We start from the raw sequence: 17,747 nt of genomic DNA, 5'->3' as shown, positions 1-17,747 counted from the left end.
TTCATTTCATATATTCGTAATCAGGTTCTAATTGGTTAGATCACATCTGATACGAAACCTAATTACATAAAAAGATTGAACTATGGTCAAAAGTTTTATTTTGAAGAATGGTTAACAATTTCCTAGTGGACAAGTTGTCTTGCCTTTTTAAGTATTTTTCTAAATCTTGGTCATTGTGTTAAACGTTACCCAATTTCTGGGCATATTTTGATTTTCTCAAAAAGATATATAATTATTTGGGACAACCGTCTCGTACAATGAGAGGATATCACGAGCCGAAGGAATAGAGAGTACAATGAGAGGTGCCCATAGCCGAATGCTATCTGCCAAGATGGTGTGCGATGGATATATAGGTTGTTTGTTTGACCGAAAGGGAAAAGAAAAGACAAAGAAAGAGTAGTGTCTTGTTTGACGTCAAACAAAGTATAATTAAACAAGTGGCATTAACAAAAGTTCCATTAAAAGTTTAAAGACACACACACAAAAAAGAGTTAGGACTGAAAGAGATAATTTTGAAAGCTATAAAGATTTTATTGTATTCGCTTTTTGTGTTTATTAAAATTCCAATGATCAAAGAAATAATGTTTGTTTAATCGACCCAATACCCTCTTCTTGCACTACAAATAAGCGTCCTTTCTTCTCACTGCATGCCATCATTGATCACTTCGTTCCTCAGTTTTCACACCTATACTCTTGCTTTCTTGCGCCCAAGAATTGGCATATTGTGAGACACAGAGATGAAGGAAGATTCGAAAAAGCATTTGGAGAAAAGCTATTTCGATGTGCTGGGTTTATGCTGTTCATCGGAGGTGTCACTGATTGAGAAGATTCTTACACCTCTTGAAGGCGTTCACAATGTCTCTGTCATCGTTCCTTCGAGAACTGTCATCGTGGTTCATGACGCCACACTCATTTCTCAGTTTCAAATCGGTAATGATCACTATCTATGTATATGCACCTGTTTGGAGATTAGTTTTAAATTGCATGTTTCAAATCTAACTTAAAGCATATCATGAGTGCGTATATAATTAATGCAAGAACTTAGATTTACCTTAAAACAATATTGTAGATATTTCCCAAACTACTGATGAACCTTCATGTTTTTCCAAATATATTTTGTGAATTGGTATGCTTACAGTCGATTTGCTAGTCCTTTGTTTGTAGGCTTCGATCTTGGAACCATATACTCTGATAATGATAACAACCAGATTTTTGGTAAAGTTGGTATTATACTCTTTCTTTACATCAAAATGGTGTTTAATTTTCACGTGTCATTTTTGATCCTTTCAATTTGGGAGTATGCATTTATAGTTTATTTAATGGTATATATTTTAAGATTATGTTTAGTGTACTAATTAAAAATCTATTTGATACTAGCCGATAAAAAATAATGTTTGATAAATTTTAACTAATAAACTAGCTGGAACATATAAAATAACATAAAAAGATATCTAAAAAAATATTATTTTTATATTGAAATAAATGTATATTTGGAAATTAAAAAAAAGTCAATAGTTTATTTTTTTAAAACCAACTTTTAAGCTACTTTTTCGTTACCAAACATAACAGTTTATAGTTAGCTGTAACGCACTATACATAACGTAAATCTATTAATTATAACATGTAATATATGATAGATTAATAATATTTGAATAATTTATTTGGTTATTATTATATGATAATATAATTTATAAAGTTATTCTGATAAAAAAAAGCATGTAATACAAATTTACAATAAATTTGTTCTCTTTTAAAGTTCATATATTTTACAACAAAATTAATATACTGAGTAATTGTTTGGTGTAGAAAATATTACATTAAAAGTGAGATAAATATTATTTGCATTATTGCATATGGTCTAAAATAAATTTACACACACACACACACACACATATATATATATATATATATATATATATATATATATATATATATATATATATATATATATATATATATATAGACACACACATACACATACAGAGAAAAAAAACTAGGTTCAAATATAGATTGACTCTGTTGTGCGAACGTGTGGACAACACTATTCTGTGAGAATGTCAAACAAAAGTTGTTTGATAATATGAATACGTTCAATCTTACATAACTATTGTCATTATCACACATTCTCACTAATTAAATTGTCTATAAGTTTATTATAAACTTTTTATTATTATTCTCATTATGTCAGAATGTTGTCAAAATGTTTATTCAGTCGTATTCTGTAAGAATGAAAATGACTGAAAAACGATGCGTGAAAACAAACATGAATATGAATTGGTGACAATGCATGAAAATGACGATATTTTTATGAGGTTGAACGTATTCATATTACTAAACAACCTATTTTGTTAATAATTCTTATAGAATAACACTGTCCACACATCCGAACAATAGTTGTTCATCCACATTATAACATATATATATATATATATATATATATATATATATATATATATATATATATATATATATATATAAGTAATACTATCCGATTATTATTAATAACCTAACTTTTTTTTTTCAAATTACCTTTTTGTACTCAATTTTATTTAGTATTCTTTTTTTTGAAAGAGCCAATTTTATTTAGTATTCAACATATTTTAAATTTTGTTTTTTTTTTTCAATGTACGAATTTCAGAAATGAAAGTGGTTTTCAATAGATTTCATGTTAAAATGACTTTTTATAGAATGGTGACTTATAGGCATTTTAATCTATTTCTAACGTTTTACTTATGTCTTCAAGACTTGAATACTCAAACTTTGGAGGGTCGACATCTCCCAATACCCTTCTGTCTTTTTTGAATGACAGGGCGATATTAAGCATGTGCCAGGTGTACAACCGCACATGGTTGTGTCATCTCAGGGCCCAAAAGTTTTTTTACGTACATACCACTTATTGTTCATTGATTGAAAAATCAGTGAATAAATTCTTTTAACATATATGAATATATGTGCTCGACTTATCGTATTATTATTGAATTTTGCTTATATAAAAGAAATTATGCTTAAGAGCCCATTTTTATTTTTGCGAACATGCTTTTAAAATCGATGGATCCGCCTAGATCAAAGACATTAAAATTACATATTTGAGATTGTTCATAATTCATATGTGATATGTGTCATGTGATAACTGTTTTCTTTTCTTTTATCCTTAATTTAGTTAAGGCGCTAAACAAAGCACGATTAGAAGCAAATGTGAGGATGAAAGGAGTTCAAAATTATGGAAATAAGTGGCCAAGCCCATACGCCGTCGGATGTGGTGTGCTGCTTTTGCTTTCATTTTTGAAATATTTTTATTCTCCATTTAAATGGTTAGCACTTGGAGCTGTCGCTGTGGGCATTATACCCTTAATTTTGAAAGCCTTTGCATCTCTACGAATTTTCAGATTCGACATCAATCTTCTCATGCTCATTGCAGGTTCAATATTATTTACTTATCTTTTTTCTTATCATACATTTATATATGTGAATGTGAAATTTTGTGATTCAAAGTAGTAATATCTTAATTTTCATATTAATCATAAGAATAAATGATTCAGATAAGTAAAGTTAACTTCAAAATATCTTTTCATATTATTTGTAGTTGGAGGATCAATTGCCTTAAAGGATTATTGGGAAGCTGGCACAATTGTGTTTTTATTGATCATATCTGAATGGCTGGAGGCAAGAGCAAGTCACAAGGTGTACTATACCACCTTTTTTTCTCAAAAGCATGCAAATGATGATCGTATATATAATAAAAATCCTATTGTTTGAAAATGAACGATGGAAATTTTATATGTAGGCCACTGCTGTGATGTCATCATTGATGAGCATAGCTCCTCAAAAGGCAGTATTAGCCGACACTGGTGAAGAAGTCAACACTAGCGAAGTCAAAGTCAACACAAGGCTTGCGGTCAAAGCCGGGACCATGATCCCCATTGATGGAATAGTTGTGGAAGGGAAATGTGAAGTCGATGAGAAAACACTAACTGGTGAATCATTTCCGGTGTATAAACAAGTAGATTCCATCGTTTTTGCAGGGACACTCAATCTAAATGGTATGCCACCATTCGTATTTATATACTTAATACAGAAACAACCATTTAACACAAAAAAGTAAGAGTGTTGAATCCTAACTTTATCTATATTTGTTATCATTCTTCTAAGGTACTTTTCAGAAATCACTTACCTTGGCAACACTTTGAATGTTTTCTTCTAGGTTATATTAGTGTTAAGACTACAGCTGTAGCCGAAGCTTGTGTAGTGGCAAGAATGGCAAGGCTTGTTGAAGAGGCTCAAAACAACAAATCTAAAACTCAAAGATATGTAGACGAATTTGCCAAGTATTACACCCCAGGTATAAATATATTTCTTTTTGATTTGCAAAACAATTATTTCCAATGGACCATTAATGGTGTTTTTGTGGATTGAATTTGTAGCTGTTGTTGTGGTAGCCGCCAGCTTGGCTGCTATACCAGCTGCTATGCGAGTTCACGACCTGGAAAAATGGTATCATTTGGCATTGGTTGTTTTGGTAAGTGCATGTCCATGTGCGCTTATCTTATCAACTCCAATTGCAGCATTTTGTGCGTTGTCAAAAGCTGCTACATCTGGACTTCTTATTAAAGGTGCCGAATACCTCGAAATACTTTCTACAGTCAAATTTATTTGCTTTGATAAAACCGGGACAATCACTAGAGGAGAGTTCTTGGTCTCAGACTTCCGTCCACTCATCGACACTGACAAATTGCTCTATTGGTAAAATTAAACTTTTTAAAACTTCTTTTTTGTAAATTTCGTTCTCATTTGACAATTCTTTTGGAGTTTAGGGTTTCGAGCATAGAGAGCAAGTCTAGTCATCCAATGGCTGCATCACTTGTGGATTATGCGCAGTCTCATTCTGTCGAACCACAACCAGACAATGTGGAGGAATTCAAAGATTTTCCAGGAGAAGGAATTTACGGGAAGATTGATGGGAAAGATGTTTACATCGGAAACCAAAAGATAGGTGTTCGAGCGGGGTGTTCACAAGGTAAGAATGTGGGGTGTTCACAAGGTAAGAATGGTAGCAAGTGTTAATAACATTTTCATGTCATTCTTAGTCTTCTTTTTCTAACTTGATCTTTGAACTATCATATTAGTTCCCACTCAAATTAATAACCAAGGAAAGTCGACTGGATATGTATTTTTGGGATCTTCACTTGCTGGGATATTTAGCCTCTCAGATTCATGTCGGATTGGAGTAAAGGAAGCGATTAAAGAACTCAAATCAATGGGAATCAAGACAACAATGCTTACGGGAGATTGTGAAGAAGCAGCCAATTTCGCACAAAACCAGGTGATTATAAAAATTATTTTTCGAAAATTATTCTTCATTTTCTTTCGACTTAATCTCTTCTTGGTTTTGCAGTTAGGGGGTGCTTTAGACATGGTCCATGCAGGGCTTCTGCCCCAAGACAAAGCCACACTCATTAAAGAAATGCAAAGGGAATCTCCGGTAGCTATGGTTGGAGACGGGATGAATGATGCTCCTGCTTTAGCAACAGCAGACATTGGGATCTCAATGGGGGTTTCAGGATCTGCGTTGGCAAACGATACTGGACATATGATTATGATGTCAAATGATATCAGAAAAATCCCGGTAGCTGTGAGGCTTGCAAAAAGAACCCGTAGAAAGATATTTGAAAACATATTTATTGCTATGGTTATCAAGGCTGTTGTAATAGCTTTAGCTATTGCAGGTCACCCGTTGGTTTGGGCCGCGGTTCTTGCTGACATGGGGACCTGCTTGGTAGTCATATTTAATAGCATGCTTCTGCTACGAGGTGTAACGTCGAGAACCATGAAAAAGAATTCTAGTTGTTTACGCAATGATTCACAATGCTTATCCAATTATAAGGTTAAAGACAAGTGTTGTGAAGCAGATGATTGTGGTTTAGAGGTTAAAAAAAATTGTTGTGATGTGGGGGGTTGCAATTTAGTTGTTAAAGACGGTTGTTGTGACGTGGATAGTTCTGGTTTAAAGGTTGGACGTAATTGTTGCAATATAGGTGGTTGTGATTCACAAGTTAAAGAAAGGGTTTGTGATGTAGGTGGGGGTGGTTTTGGTTTAGAGGTTAAAGACAAGTGTTGTGATGTAAGTGGTAGTTTTTCGAAGATTAGAGAAAGGCTTTGCAATGTGGGTAGTTATTCTTTAGAGGTAAAAGACAATTCTTGTGATGTAGGTGATCATCGCTTAGAAGTTAAAGAAAAGTGTTGTGATGTGGATGGTTGTTGCACAAAGGTTAAAAGCAGTTCTGATATGGGTGGTTATGGTTTAGAAGTTAAAGAGAAGTCTTATGATGTGGGTGCTTATTGTTTAGAGGTTAAAGACATGTGCTACAAGATGGGTGAGTGTGGTTCCGAAACTAAGGACAAGTGTTGTGATATAGGTGACTGTGGATCAGCGGCTAATAAAAAGGGTTGTGATGTGGGCGATTGTTGCTCAAAGGCTAAATACCATTTTTCTGATGTCGGTGGCAGTGGTTTAGAAGTTAAAAAGAGGTGTGGTGATGTAGGTGCTTATTATATAGAGGTTAAGGACAATTGTTATGACATGGGTGGTTGTGGTTCAAAAGTTAAAGACACATGTTGTGATGTGGGTAGTTATGGTTCGAAGCCTAAGGCAACGATTTGTGATGTAGGTGGTTGTTGTTCACAGATTAAAGACAAGTGTTTTGATGTAGGTGGTTATGGTTTAGAAGTAAAAGATAAGTGTCATGATATGGATGATTATTGTTTAGAGATTAAAGAAAATTGTTGTGATGGGGGTGATTGTCAATTAGAAGTTGAAGACGAGTGTTGGGATGTTGATGGTAATGGATCAAAGGCTAAAGAAAAAAGTTGCGATGTGGGTGGTTATTGTTTAGAGACTAAAGACAAGTGTTCGGATATGGGTTGTTGTAGATCAAAAACTAAAGGCAAGTTTCATGATGTGGGCGATGATTATTTGGAGGTTAAAGACAATTGTTGCAAAATGGGTAATTATTGTTTAGAAGTTAAAGACAAGTCTTACAATGTGGATGGTTTTGGTTCAAAGGATAATGAAAAGTGTTGTGATATGGGTGTTGGTTATTTGGTCTCAAAGGTTAAAGATAATTGTGGTGATATGGGTGGTGGTTGTGGTTCAAAGGTTAAAGACAAGTGTTGTGATTTGAGTGGTAACTGTTCAAAGGTTAGAGAAAATCATTGCAATATGGGAAGTTACTCTTTAGAGGTAAAATACAATGTTTGTGATGTGGGTAGTCATGGTTTAGAAGTTAAAGACAAGTGTTGTAATGTGGATGATTGTTGCTTAGTGGTTAAAGACAATTGTTGTGAGATGGGTGGTTGTGGTTTAGAAGCTAAAGAGAAGTGTCATGATGTTGGTGCTTATGATTTAGAGGTTAAAAACAATTTCTACGGTATGGTTATTGGTGGTTCAGAAGTTAAAGACAAGTGTTGTGATGTGGGTGGTTGTAGTTCAAAGCCTAATAGAAAAAGGTTGTGATGTGGGAGGTTCTTACTTAGAGGCTAAAGATAATTGTTATGATGTGGGTGGTTGTGGTTTAGAAGTTAAAAAAAGTGTCGTGATGTGGGTTCTTATTATTTAGAAGGTAAAGACAATAGTTACAATATAGGTGGTTGTGTTTAAAAAGTTAAAGAAATGTTTTGTGATGTGGATAGTTTTGGTTCGGAGACTAAGGAGAAACTTAATGATGTGGGTGGATGTTGTTCACATTCTAAAGAAATTTGTTGTGATGTGGGTGATTGTTATTTAGAGGTTGAAAACAAGTATTGGGATGTGGAAGGTTGTGCTTCATAGGCTAAAGACAAAGGTTATATTGTGGGTGGTTATTATTTAGATACTAAATACAAGTGTTTTGATGTGGGTCGAAAGTTAGAGGCGAGTGTCATGATGTGGGTGATTATCATTTAAAGGTTAAAGATAATTGTTGCAAAGAAAGACGGGGTGGTTTAGAAGTTAAATACGATTGTTGTGATGCAGATGGTTTTGGTTCAATGGCTAATGACATGTATTGTGATACGGGTGGTGGTTATTTTGATTCAGATTCAACTGTTGTGATATGGGTGGTGGTTGTTGTTCAACGGTTAAAGACAAGAATTGTGGCGTAGGTAGTTGAGGTTAAGACTTTAGAGATTCAAGAGGTAAAGCTTGTGCAACAACCACATAAATAAAAGAAATTGGTACAAGAAACTAAATGTTGTAAGGGAAGAAAGGATTTGGAATCTCAGAGTTGCAGCAATCAGGTTAACGAGGAATAAGAATGCAACACTGAATATTCGTGGATCACATACGGTGATTTGAGAAAATGGTAAGAAATTGTTCAAGAGGCATGGCTTGAAAAAAAGGGAATATTGTTATTAGGTGTTCCAAGAACCTTACATATAATTGTTTCGGTACCAACTGTTTGGACGCCTATCAAAGATTATGACCGAGTAAACATTTTCCAAGATATCCTACTTATATATAAATCATGATGTAATCTTTTTTGTATTTGTATTCAAATAATGTACTCCTTGGTTTTCTCTCCAAAAAAAAAACAGTTAAGGATATAAAGGGGAGACTACAACATATATAAATACATACACAACAGTGTCACGCCACTAGCAAATAAAACTAACTTCGTGAATCTTGGATTTTTTATTTATTATATTCTAGTAAAAACATTCTTATTGATATTGGCTTTCGTATTTATATTTAAGTAATACTATTTCAAATAATTTTAAGTGTATTGGATTATGTTTTCTTTCAACTTAAATTAATTATTATCCAGATAATTTGGCAGTTAGGGTAAGTTAGACATGGTTCGCGAAATACTTTTTGTGCAAGACAAAACCAAAATCATTAAAACAATTTACTAGGAAATTCTAGCCACTATGATTGTAGACGAGCACAGCAATGATTTCAACAACATATGTTTGATTCTCTATGGGGTTTTTTGGTCTGTATTGGTAAATGAGATAAGACATGTAATTTTGATGTCAAATGATATCAAGAAAATCCTTGTAGCCGTGAGGCTTGCAAGAACCTCCAAAAAGTTATTTGAGAATATTTTCATTGTTACGGTTACCAAGGCTGCTATAATGCATTGGCTATTGTTAGTCACCTGTTTTATCGGGTCATTGTTCTTGCGCTTATGGGGAGTTTCTTGGTATTTATTACAACATGCTTATGATATAAAGTAGAACCTCGGAAACCATGAAAAATTAATCATGTTCTATAGTTAGTGTTTCATAATGTACATCTGCTTCTAAGGTTGGAGTCTTAAGGAATTGTTTTGATGTCGATATTACTTGCAATTTAGAGATTAAAGATGAGTGTAATGATGTAGCGACACTTGTACTTCAGATGTTATATACATATGTTATGTGTTATGTGTAACAGCAAATCAGTGAGCTACCATCCTAGAATGTGTGTAAGAATATTCAACCATTTATGAAAAAAAAAATTGGATAAGTTGTATGAAGCTAGTCATAGGGTGTGACTTGATAACATTCTGAAAATAAATATGCCTTCTTCCTAATGTACCTAATTTTTATATAATTTGATTTCGATTTTTTGCTTCATAAATTCAAGAAAACAGGTTGATTGGTATTACATTTGTTCTTCTGAATCTTGCTAACATGTCTACTGTTTTGTCATTAGGATGATACACTATCTAAACAAAGGAAAATGGCTAATAATCAAGCGTTGTCAACTTGTTAAAGCAGATAGGATAAGTGAGTCGAATCGACCGGAGTTTATGGGACTTCTAGAAAAAGGACTCTAATGGCATACACTACATGTCATTAAAGAGTAAAGATGACACACAAATGTGTGTTATTAAAGCCCTAGTCATAAATGAAAGATGACAGACATTTGTTTGTCATAAATTTACAACATACATTTACGACCAACATTTTTCATGTCGTAATTTTTGACCATTTTAATACATGCAATACATTCTATAACGTGACATCCCCAATTTCACGGCCCGAAAAGACCAATTTGTTTATGCTTTATTTGAAAATCAGAGTATATTTTTAAAGAAATATATTGCATAATTTGTTCTTAGAAAAACATAATAAATATATTCTAAAAGCATTTTCGAATAAATGTATTTTGTTCATATTAAAACTTTGGGATGTCATCGTCAATACTGAAATATAAGCATAAACAGACTTTGCATTTATTTACACTAGTGATCTACATCTCCTTTAATCTCTCAGTGTAAAGTAGTTTCGTATCGATACCTGTGATACAAATAAATTGAGTGGGTCAAGTTGGGAAACCTGGTGAGTACGTAGGGTTTTCAACCCACAATAATATAGTTATTATGTTTAATCATCAAACAATCAACCCAATTACCCATCTCAATTATCTTCTTTATTCTTAAGAGTCTACCATAAGAATCAGCTATTCTTCATTCATTCATTCCTAAGGAATAGGCACGAAGTCTATCGTTGCCAGGGTTTATTTAACAGACACTAAGTCCATAGTTGTCGATATTATCTATTATGCACTAAGTCTATAGCTGCCAATGTTCATTTATGAGGCACTAAGTCCATAGTTGCCAAGGTTCATTTACAAGGCACTAAGTCCATAGCTGCCCAACTTTATCTCATTTATCAACAATATTATTTGCGGGAGTCCACTCGTAATACATGTCAATGGGTTTTTAGAGTACACCGGGTGAACATATTGTTCACAACATCTACAAGTTGCGATCTTGCTACTGTTCCACTAGACTGTCTAGAATAGTCCGTGGTTGTCATCTATACTCTGCTAGATGACAGGGCCAATGCTTGGGTAAAGGTTTCTCTCATTTTTCACCTTTCACCCTCATCTTATGATCTATATCACCTTTCGTCTCATCATCCAACTCATCTTTCATCGCACACCAACTATTTCATCTACTCATATTTATCCAACATACTTGTAGATATAAAATACATATACAGTTTAAATCATTTAAAACATATGTAAAATCGTTCATCCAACATAGATAGCAAGTATACAGATAATATGCACACATAACACGTAATTTATATAAAATACTTCATATCTATCTAGGTGTAAGGTGAAAGTAACTATGCACTCACTTGTAGCTTGCTTTGATGGAATCTAACTAGAAACGGTTAGCGGTTTGTGATCGTCGGGCTCGGGACGCGGAACGCCTTTAGCAAACGAGAGAGAGAGAGAGAAAGAAAGTTTAGATGTAAGGAATGAAATGGTCGAATTTGATATTTATAGGCAGTTTTTGGGCTCTCTCACATCGTGAGCCACACATTCTCACGTCGTGAGCCATGCCTGCTCACCCCGTAGAGTTGTCACTTGCGTTTATAGCTCTGAAAGGTGTCCGAATGGCTTCTCGCGTCATGAGAATGATATGCTCACGTCGTGAGCTTCCAAGAGTCATCCAATAGCCTTCCCAGGTGTTCTCTAGCCTCCATTAGTGTTGGTTTGACTCCTCACGTCGTGAGTTTAGTCAGATTAGGGTTTTTGACACGTGTCATGCTTTCAGACAGTTGTATCTTCGGAAGGTTGTAACTTTTGCATACGAGCTCCATTTTTGACGTTCTTTATATCCACACGTAGGTGGAGACGTACTCTATAACTTTCATTTAGCCTAAGGCTAAAAAGTACTTTATCGTAAACTCACTTTTTATGATTCCCAGTGTCGTGCCGGTTTTGTCGTGAATTTTCGACAGGTTATAACTTCTTCGTTATAACTCGGATTTTGGCATTCTTTATATGTACGGAAACCTTGTGACATATATACTAAAACTTAGTTAAGATTATTTATTCTAAATAATCATCTATCAAAAAGTCAGTTTTTTGATGCTTATTGTCTCTAAATTGACTAGCACGAATCTGCGGACGCTACATATAACATACAATTACAACATATAATTTGTATGGTATAATGTTACATTTTTATCTAGATTTACTAATATTCAAATTAAAAACAAGCATTTATACATTTTTATCTAGATTTACTAATATTCAAATTAAAAACACGCATTTAATGTCTCTATACAAAATAAAATATTATACACAATACATACAAAATAAATACAATCATATTGTTTGGCGTTCTTCTAAGTTAATGTCTTCCCTAATATGCAAGAGAGACTACATAGAGAGTCATAAATTCAATATTCAAGTGCCACATTTTTTGCAGGTGTGTGTTACATCTATTGTTAGAGCATCCCATATAGATTTTTCAGGGCTCTTTTGAAGAATAAACCAATATTTTTTTTTTTCGTTTATTTCCAAAAACTTTAAAAGAGCTACAATATCGTTTCAATTAAAGCCTCGTATACATCCTTTCATAAAGCCTTATAATAAACTAATAAATTTTTTCTTCTTGAAGCCTACAAAATTATTTTTGACGTCCACACGTCCTCCATCACAATCATTTTTTATTGATGTTAGATAAGTTTCAGAAGGGTTGCGGTGGAAATTTGGATTTCCAGTGGATCGTGTAAGAACACTTTCCGAATTGATATTTTCTATCCTATGTTTAGGTTACAAAAAATCCAATTTTGGATAATCCAAAAGGACAATTATGATTATAGGCATAGAAAACGTAATCAATATTTGCTAGAAAATATCGAGTTCATCATTATGAGCTGAAAATCGTTTTTCCTTCTGCCTTTTTTAATGAGAAGATTCTCATAAATAAAGATCAGTAACCCTACCATTATGTCGTACCGACTTATAACTCAATCTTATATATACGTGCACTTCGCACACACCGAAACATATAACATAGTATACAAATTATAAGTCCTTAGCTCACCTATTAGTTCCATTCGCACAAAATGTCCGATAACACTAATATCACCAACAATTAATTTATATATAAGCCAAGCAACACTTATTAGGCCTACATGCATGTAAGCTTCTTTCTTTAATTTTGTTTTTCAAAGCTTTAACATGCACTTTTATCCTTTTCTTTTAAGGCCAAATTTCTTACCTATTTATTTTTACATATTAGTCCATATTAATATATTTTTTCATCCTTTAAAATTAATTTGGCACATCTCATGAATTGATTTTTTCCAACCAGTATAAATGGAATTTCCCTTGGTTTTTCTTTAGAATTTATTTAAAAAAATTTATTACGACTACGGTATAATATAACTTTCCACCTATGTACCGTGGCACTAGGTTTTCTCTTTGTCAAATGAAAATGACATATCTTATTAAGCTTATTATGATGATGTTTTGGATTATTTTGGAGGATAGAAATGTTTGTAATCATCCATAATCAACGAGACTTTATTATGGATTGAATTCTTTATGTTTTAGATTATTGTCAATGTTCTAAATAACGTAAGACGTGACTTTGGCGGCAATGTCATGTCTCAAGTTTTTATGAGCTTTGGCGAACCAGGTCGTTTGTAAGGCATGACTTAAGGCGACGATTTTATATATAATTAATATTTTATATGTATTTTCTACTATTATATATATATATATATATATATATATATATATATATATATATATATATATATATATATATATATATATGAATCAACGTGAGTTCAAGTATTCAAACTAATTATTGTGTGGATGTACGAATCAATGTGAGCCAATCATTTCAAAACCAAAATAAGGCAAATTTATAATGTTATCTATTAATTAATTTTATTAATTAAATAAATATTTAATTAATCCCTTTAATTTAGGCAAGATAATTTAAGAATTAATTAAATAAGATAAAATTTTAATGTTATCTATTTATTAATTTTAGTAATCAAATCTATTTGTTCACCGAGTCCAAGGCAAACTTCAACATATTCGCCGAGTTGTTCTTCCAACTCGCCGAGTTCCTGCCCAACTTCATCCAACTCGCCGAGTTCACCCATGTGACTCGCCGAGTCGTTCTAGTTCTTAATCCATTCAGTGGCTTTTCGAGCCATGCTGGGGCTCCAAACTATAGATCTACTCTTCCCAAGTCTATTCCTCACGTAAAGTTGCAAACTTTACGTGAAACCAAAGAGATATGAGCTTAAAACACTTTAGGGCCAGGGCTTGGGGCAAAGATGCTTCACCAACACACCAAGAACTGATACTTTAAGACTCTCTAGGCCAGAATACACTTAGATCTGATGGGATCCATCTTGAGGACGTCCAAATCCCAAAATACATCATACTAGGTCCAAAATCTCATAAAGAGGGACATGAAGAGATCTAACAAATAACAAGACAAGGAAGGAACTTGATTACCAAAATGAGTAGCAAAAGAGATGAATCTTCTGGATCCACAACCTTCCTCTTGAACCCTCAACTCCTTCTTCTCCTTCTAGGCTTCAAGAACACTTAAATCCTTCAATATTGGCTCACACACTCAAAGAGAGCACTAGGGTTTCGTGGGTTAACTTCTGGACAATGGGGGCTACAAATGAGGTTGATAGAAGGAGAATGAGATGTTTAAATAGTGCACAAAGTCCCGGATATAGGGTTTCCCAATACAGACCGGACTCGCCGAGTCCCCTTTTCCGACTCGCCGAGTCGGTTACTTACTCGATCCCCCGGATCCCGCTTCGACTCGCCGAGTTCCTCCTTGGACTCGACGAGTTGGCCCTTTAACTTAGGGTTTTCCTTTCCTTTCTTGGTCTTTCTTATTATGGGTGTTACACTTTGATCTTAAAACATACTTATGTTCAAGAAATTTACCTTGGGTGAAGTATTTCCCACCATACTTACCAAAACGGCCGAGCGAATCGGGGCACTGAAGAGCCGACAACTCATGCTGAACCACCGTTTTCTCCAGCTCCATTTGACCGGTTAACTGGTTAGCACGGACACAAGAAACGACAATTGATTTGGGCGAGCGGGAACCAAAATTGTTAAACCGAAGGGATAGTTGTGAGGGGTATGGATTAAGAAACGCCTAAGAGGACGAGCCGGAGAGGGTGGCTGTGGGGACGAGCTGGAGAGGAAGAACACATAAGATTGATTCGATTTGGCTGATTGTGTGGAGAGGAAAACCTAGAATGAAATTAGGAATTTAGAAATGAAAAATAAGAAGAAGGACACGTCCGTATTTTGATTGATGATATCAGCAAAACGATCTGAAGGTGGAGACGAAAGAGTGAAATGTAATCAAGGGTTCTTATTTCTTTATTTTAGAATTTAAGATTCTCTTTTAATAATTACTAGATTATGACCCGCGTAAAACACAGGGAGCACATAAAAAATACATATAAAAGTATAAAAAGTTGGCACAATAATTAAAAAGAAAGTATCAGAAATAGAATTAGTTTTATTGGTAACTTTGAAAAAAACAATGAAATGCTTGAATATCTATAACCGATGAAGGACCTCTTTGTAAACAACGTTTTTTGTTTTATTAGTTGGACGACCTTGTCCCATATGAATACCTTCAATACGATATCTTTTTAATTTATACTCTTCTTAGGTTCAGGAACCAATGTCAGTTGTCTTTTTTCTTTCTTGTTGATGTATCAATTAATGCAATACAAATTGGTGCTACATTTGGAGTTTTTAGTGCTACATGAGTGTTGGGCATCTTATTTTGGGAGTTTTTCGATACTGTTTTTTAGTCCAAAAGAAAAGTTCCATTTTATTTTAGAGGCAAAATTATAAAATTATTTGACCACTTCTATTTTTTATGATCATACAGATAAATGTTGACCACTTTTTTATATTATTTTACCAACTACTCAATCAATTTGAACTCTTGATAACTCACCTAATATCTTTTGACAACAACTTCTTTGTTTATTCTATGGTTTTCTACAACTAAAAACAAATACAAAAAAGAGATATATTTAACTATCATATTACTTGTTCCATCACTAACAACAAAAAAAATATAGCAAGAAACATATTTGAAGATTGAATTGCTACCTGATGCAAATCGACTCCTTTTTTATTCCCTTTTTTGTTTATCTTCATCTGCTGATACCATAAAAAATGGTATTTGCAAGATGGTGTTAGATGCTCTTGAGGTACTGAGTGAATGCCAATTGACATCAAGAACACATATCATAATTGTGTTCAACAAAAATCCAAAATCAACATCAAGATAGCCCTGAAAAAAAAATAAGCACACAAAATCTATATATATATATATATATATATATATATATATATATATATATATATATATATATATATATTGTAACACCGTAAATTTCAAAACAATTTTTCGCATTTTATACAAAACACAATTCATTCAATATTCATAAAAACATCATTGTTTGAAACTCAAATTAGTAGCATATAAAAATCCCAAGATCTTATAACATAAAAATCCCGTGTGTGTACTGATCAGGCCGGCGCCTTCCCGCGATCCTCACTAGTACATGAAACAAATAACACCAAACACTGTAAGCACAAAGCTTAGCGAGTTCCCCAAAATACCACACATAGCACATATTAGCCACTCGAGGCTATAACTCTGTGGGTCCGTGGACCCTACTCTTGGAACCCTTTGGTTCTAACTCTGTGAACCTTCCGGTTCCAACTCTATAAACATGCACAACATAAATCACATAGAAATAATGCAGTACAACACATAACATATATATAGCATACAAATACTCTGTCACATAACTCTGATTACCTACTCAAGGTAAAGTATAGTGAGAAGACTCACCTCGCGTATCTCGGTAACTCATAGATCCCTGAAATCACTAGTGCTCGATCTCCCGAGCTATAGTCCTCCTATAACACAATACATCTCTAATTAACACTTTCCCAACTAGGGTTGACTAACCCTATCAAGTAACCACTGGTCAACTCTGGTCAATGGTCAACGGTCAACTCAACTCGCCGAGTCTGGCGTGGACTCGCCGAGTCTCTACGGGGACCCGATTTCCTCTGAGTCCCTTTCGACTCACCGAGTCACTCACCCGACTCGGTTACTCAACCCCTGGTTCGAAATTACTGAACAACCCGCACCAACTTTTCGAGTCTTGCAATGGACTCAGCGAGTGCATTCCATGCACAACCCCAAACGACCTTCTGAGGTCAGATCTGTTCCACTACCTCATAGATCCAATCCTTCCAAGCTTATTTATCACGTAAAGTTCATGTCTTGGCGCTCATAACACACCTAATGACTCATAAATGGTGTTTTGACCTTAAGCACAAAGATCCCAAACCAAAACCTCCATGGATTCATAAAAAGCTTGGACAAAGGGACACTCTGGACCTCCAAGGGTCCAGATCCAGAACCTAACTCGCTTAAGGGACCAAGGGAGCACTAGATCTAGCCACAAAAGGGCTCAATAAGCCCTAAATCAACATGAACATCACCTTAACAGAAAATGGTTTGAAAATAGTACCTCAAACGTGATGTTCTGGACCTCAGATCTTCAGGAAGTTGATCCTCTTGCTTCCCCTTGGCTATAGCTTACTTTCCCTTGCTAGACAACACCTCCAAGGTCAACAATGGCTCCTTCTCTCACTCCAAATGCTCAAGCTCACTAGGGTTTCGCTCTGGGGACTGGTGAGCACAAATGACGGCCATAAGGCTCTTTAAATAGGCCCCAAACCCAAGAAATTAGGGTTTATTAAACAGCGCAGACTCGCCGAGTCCGCCAATGCGACTCGTCGAGTCCGGTCATTAGTCCGGGTGAGAAATCGCGTCTCTACTCGGCGAGTCTACGCATCAACTCGCCGTGTTCTTCCACAAAACTCAAAACAAAATGAATAAATATAATACCTGAAATTTCGGATGTTACATATATATATATAT

General features: G+C 34.4%; 1 protein-coding gene across 2 annotated transcripts; it reads left to right on the top strand.

Moving 5' to 3' along the window:
• The first annotated feature begins 556 nt into the window (after positions 1–556).
• Positions 557–8,745, top strand: LOC145061563 (cadmium/zinc-transporting ATPase HMA3-like). 2 transcript variants are annotated; one of them, XM_079009086.1, is made up of 9 exons: positions 557–930; positions 3,161–3,418; positions 3,584–3,681; positions 3,785–4,040; positions 4,202–4,339; positions 4,422–4,740; positions 4,812–5,014; positions 5,124–5,320; positions 5,393–8,745. In XM_079009086.1, exons 1-9 carry the CDS (start codon positions 738–740, stop codon positions 7,508–7,510), a joined length of 3,780 nt encoding a protein of 1,259 aa, XP_078865212.1. In that variant the 5' UTR covers positions 557–737; the 3' UTR covers positions 7,511–8,745. The 2 variants fall into 2 exon arrangements, with proteins under 2 accessions (XP_078865212.1, XP_078865211.1); XM_079009085.1 differs by having other exon boundaries at positions 4,812–5,038.
• The last annotated feature ends 9,002 nt before the right edge of the window (positions 8,746–17,747 follow it).

This window comes from Lactuca serriola, chromosome 7 (assembly GCF_051521515.1).
Source record: "Lactuca serriola cultivar US96UC23 chromosome 7, Lser_US96UC23_V15, whole genome shotgun sequence".
NCBI classification, from domain to species: domain Eukaryota; kingdom Viridiplantae; phylum Streptophyta; class Magnoliopsida; order Asterales; family Asteraceae; genus Lactuca; species Lactuca serriola.
This window is presented reverse-complemented; position numbering and strand designations above follow the sequence as displayed.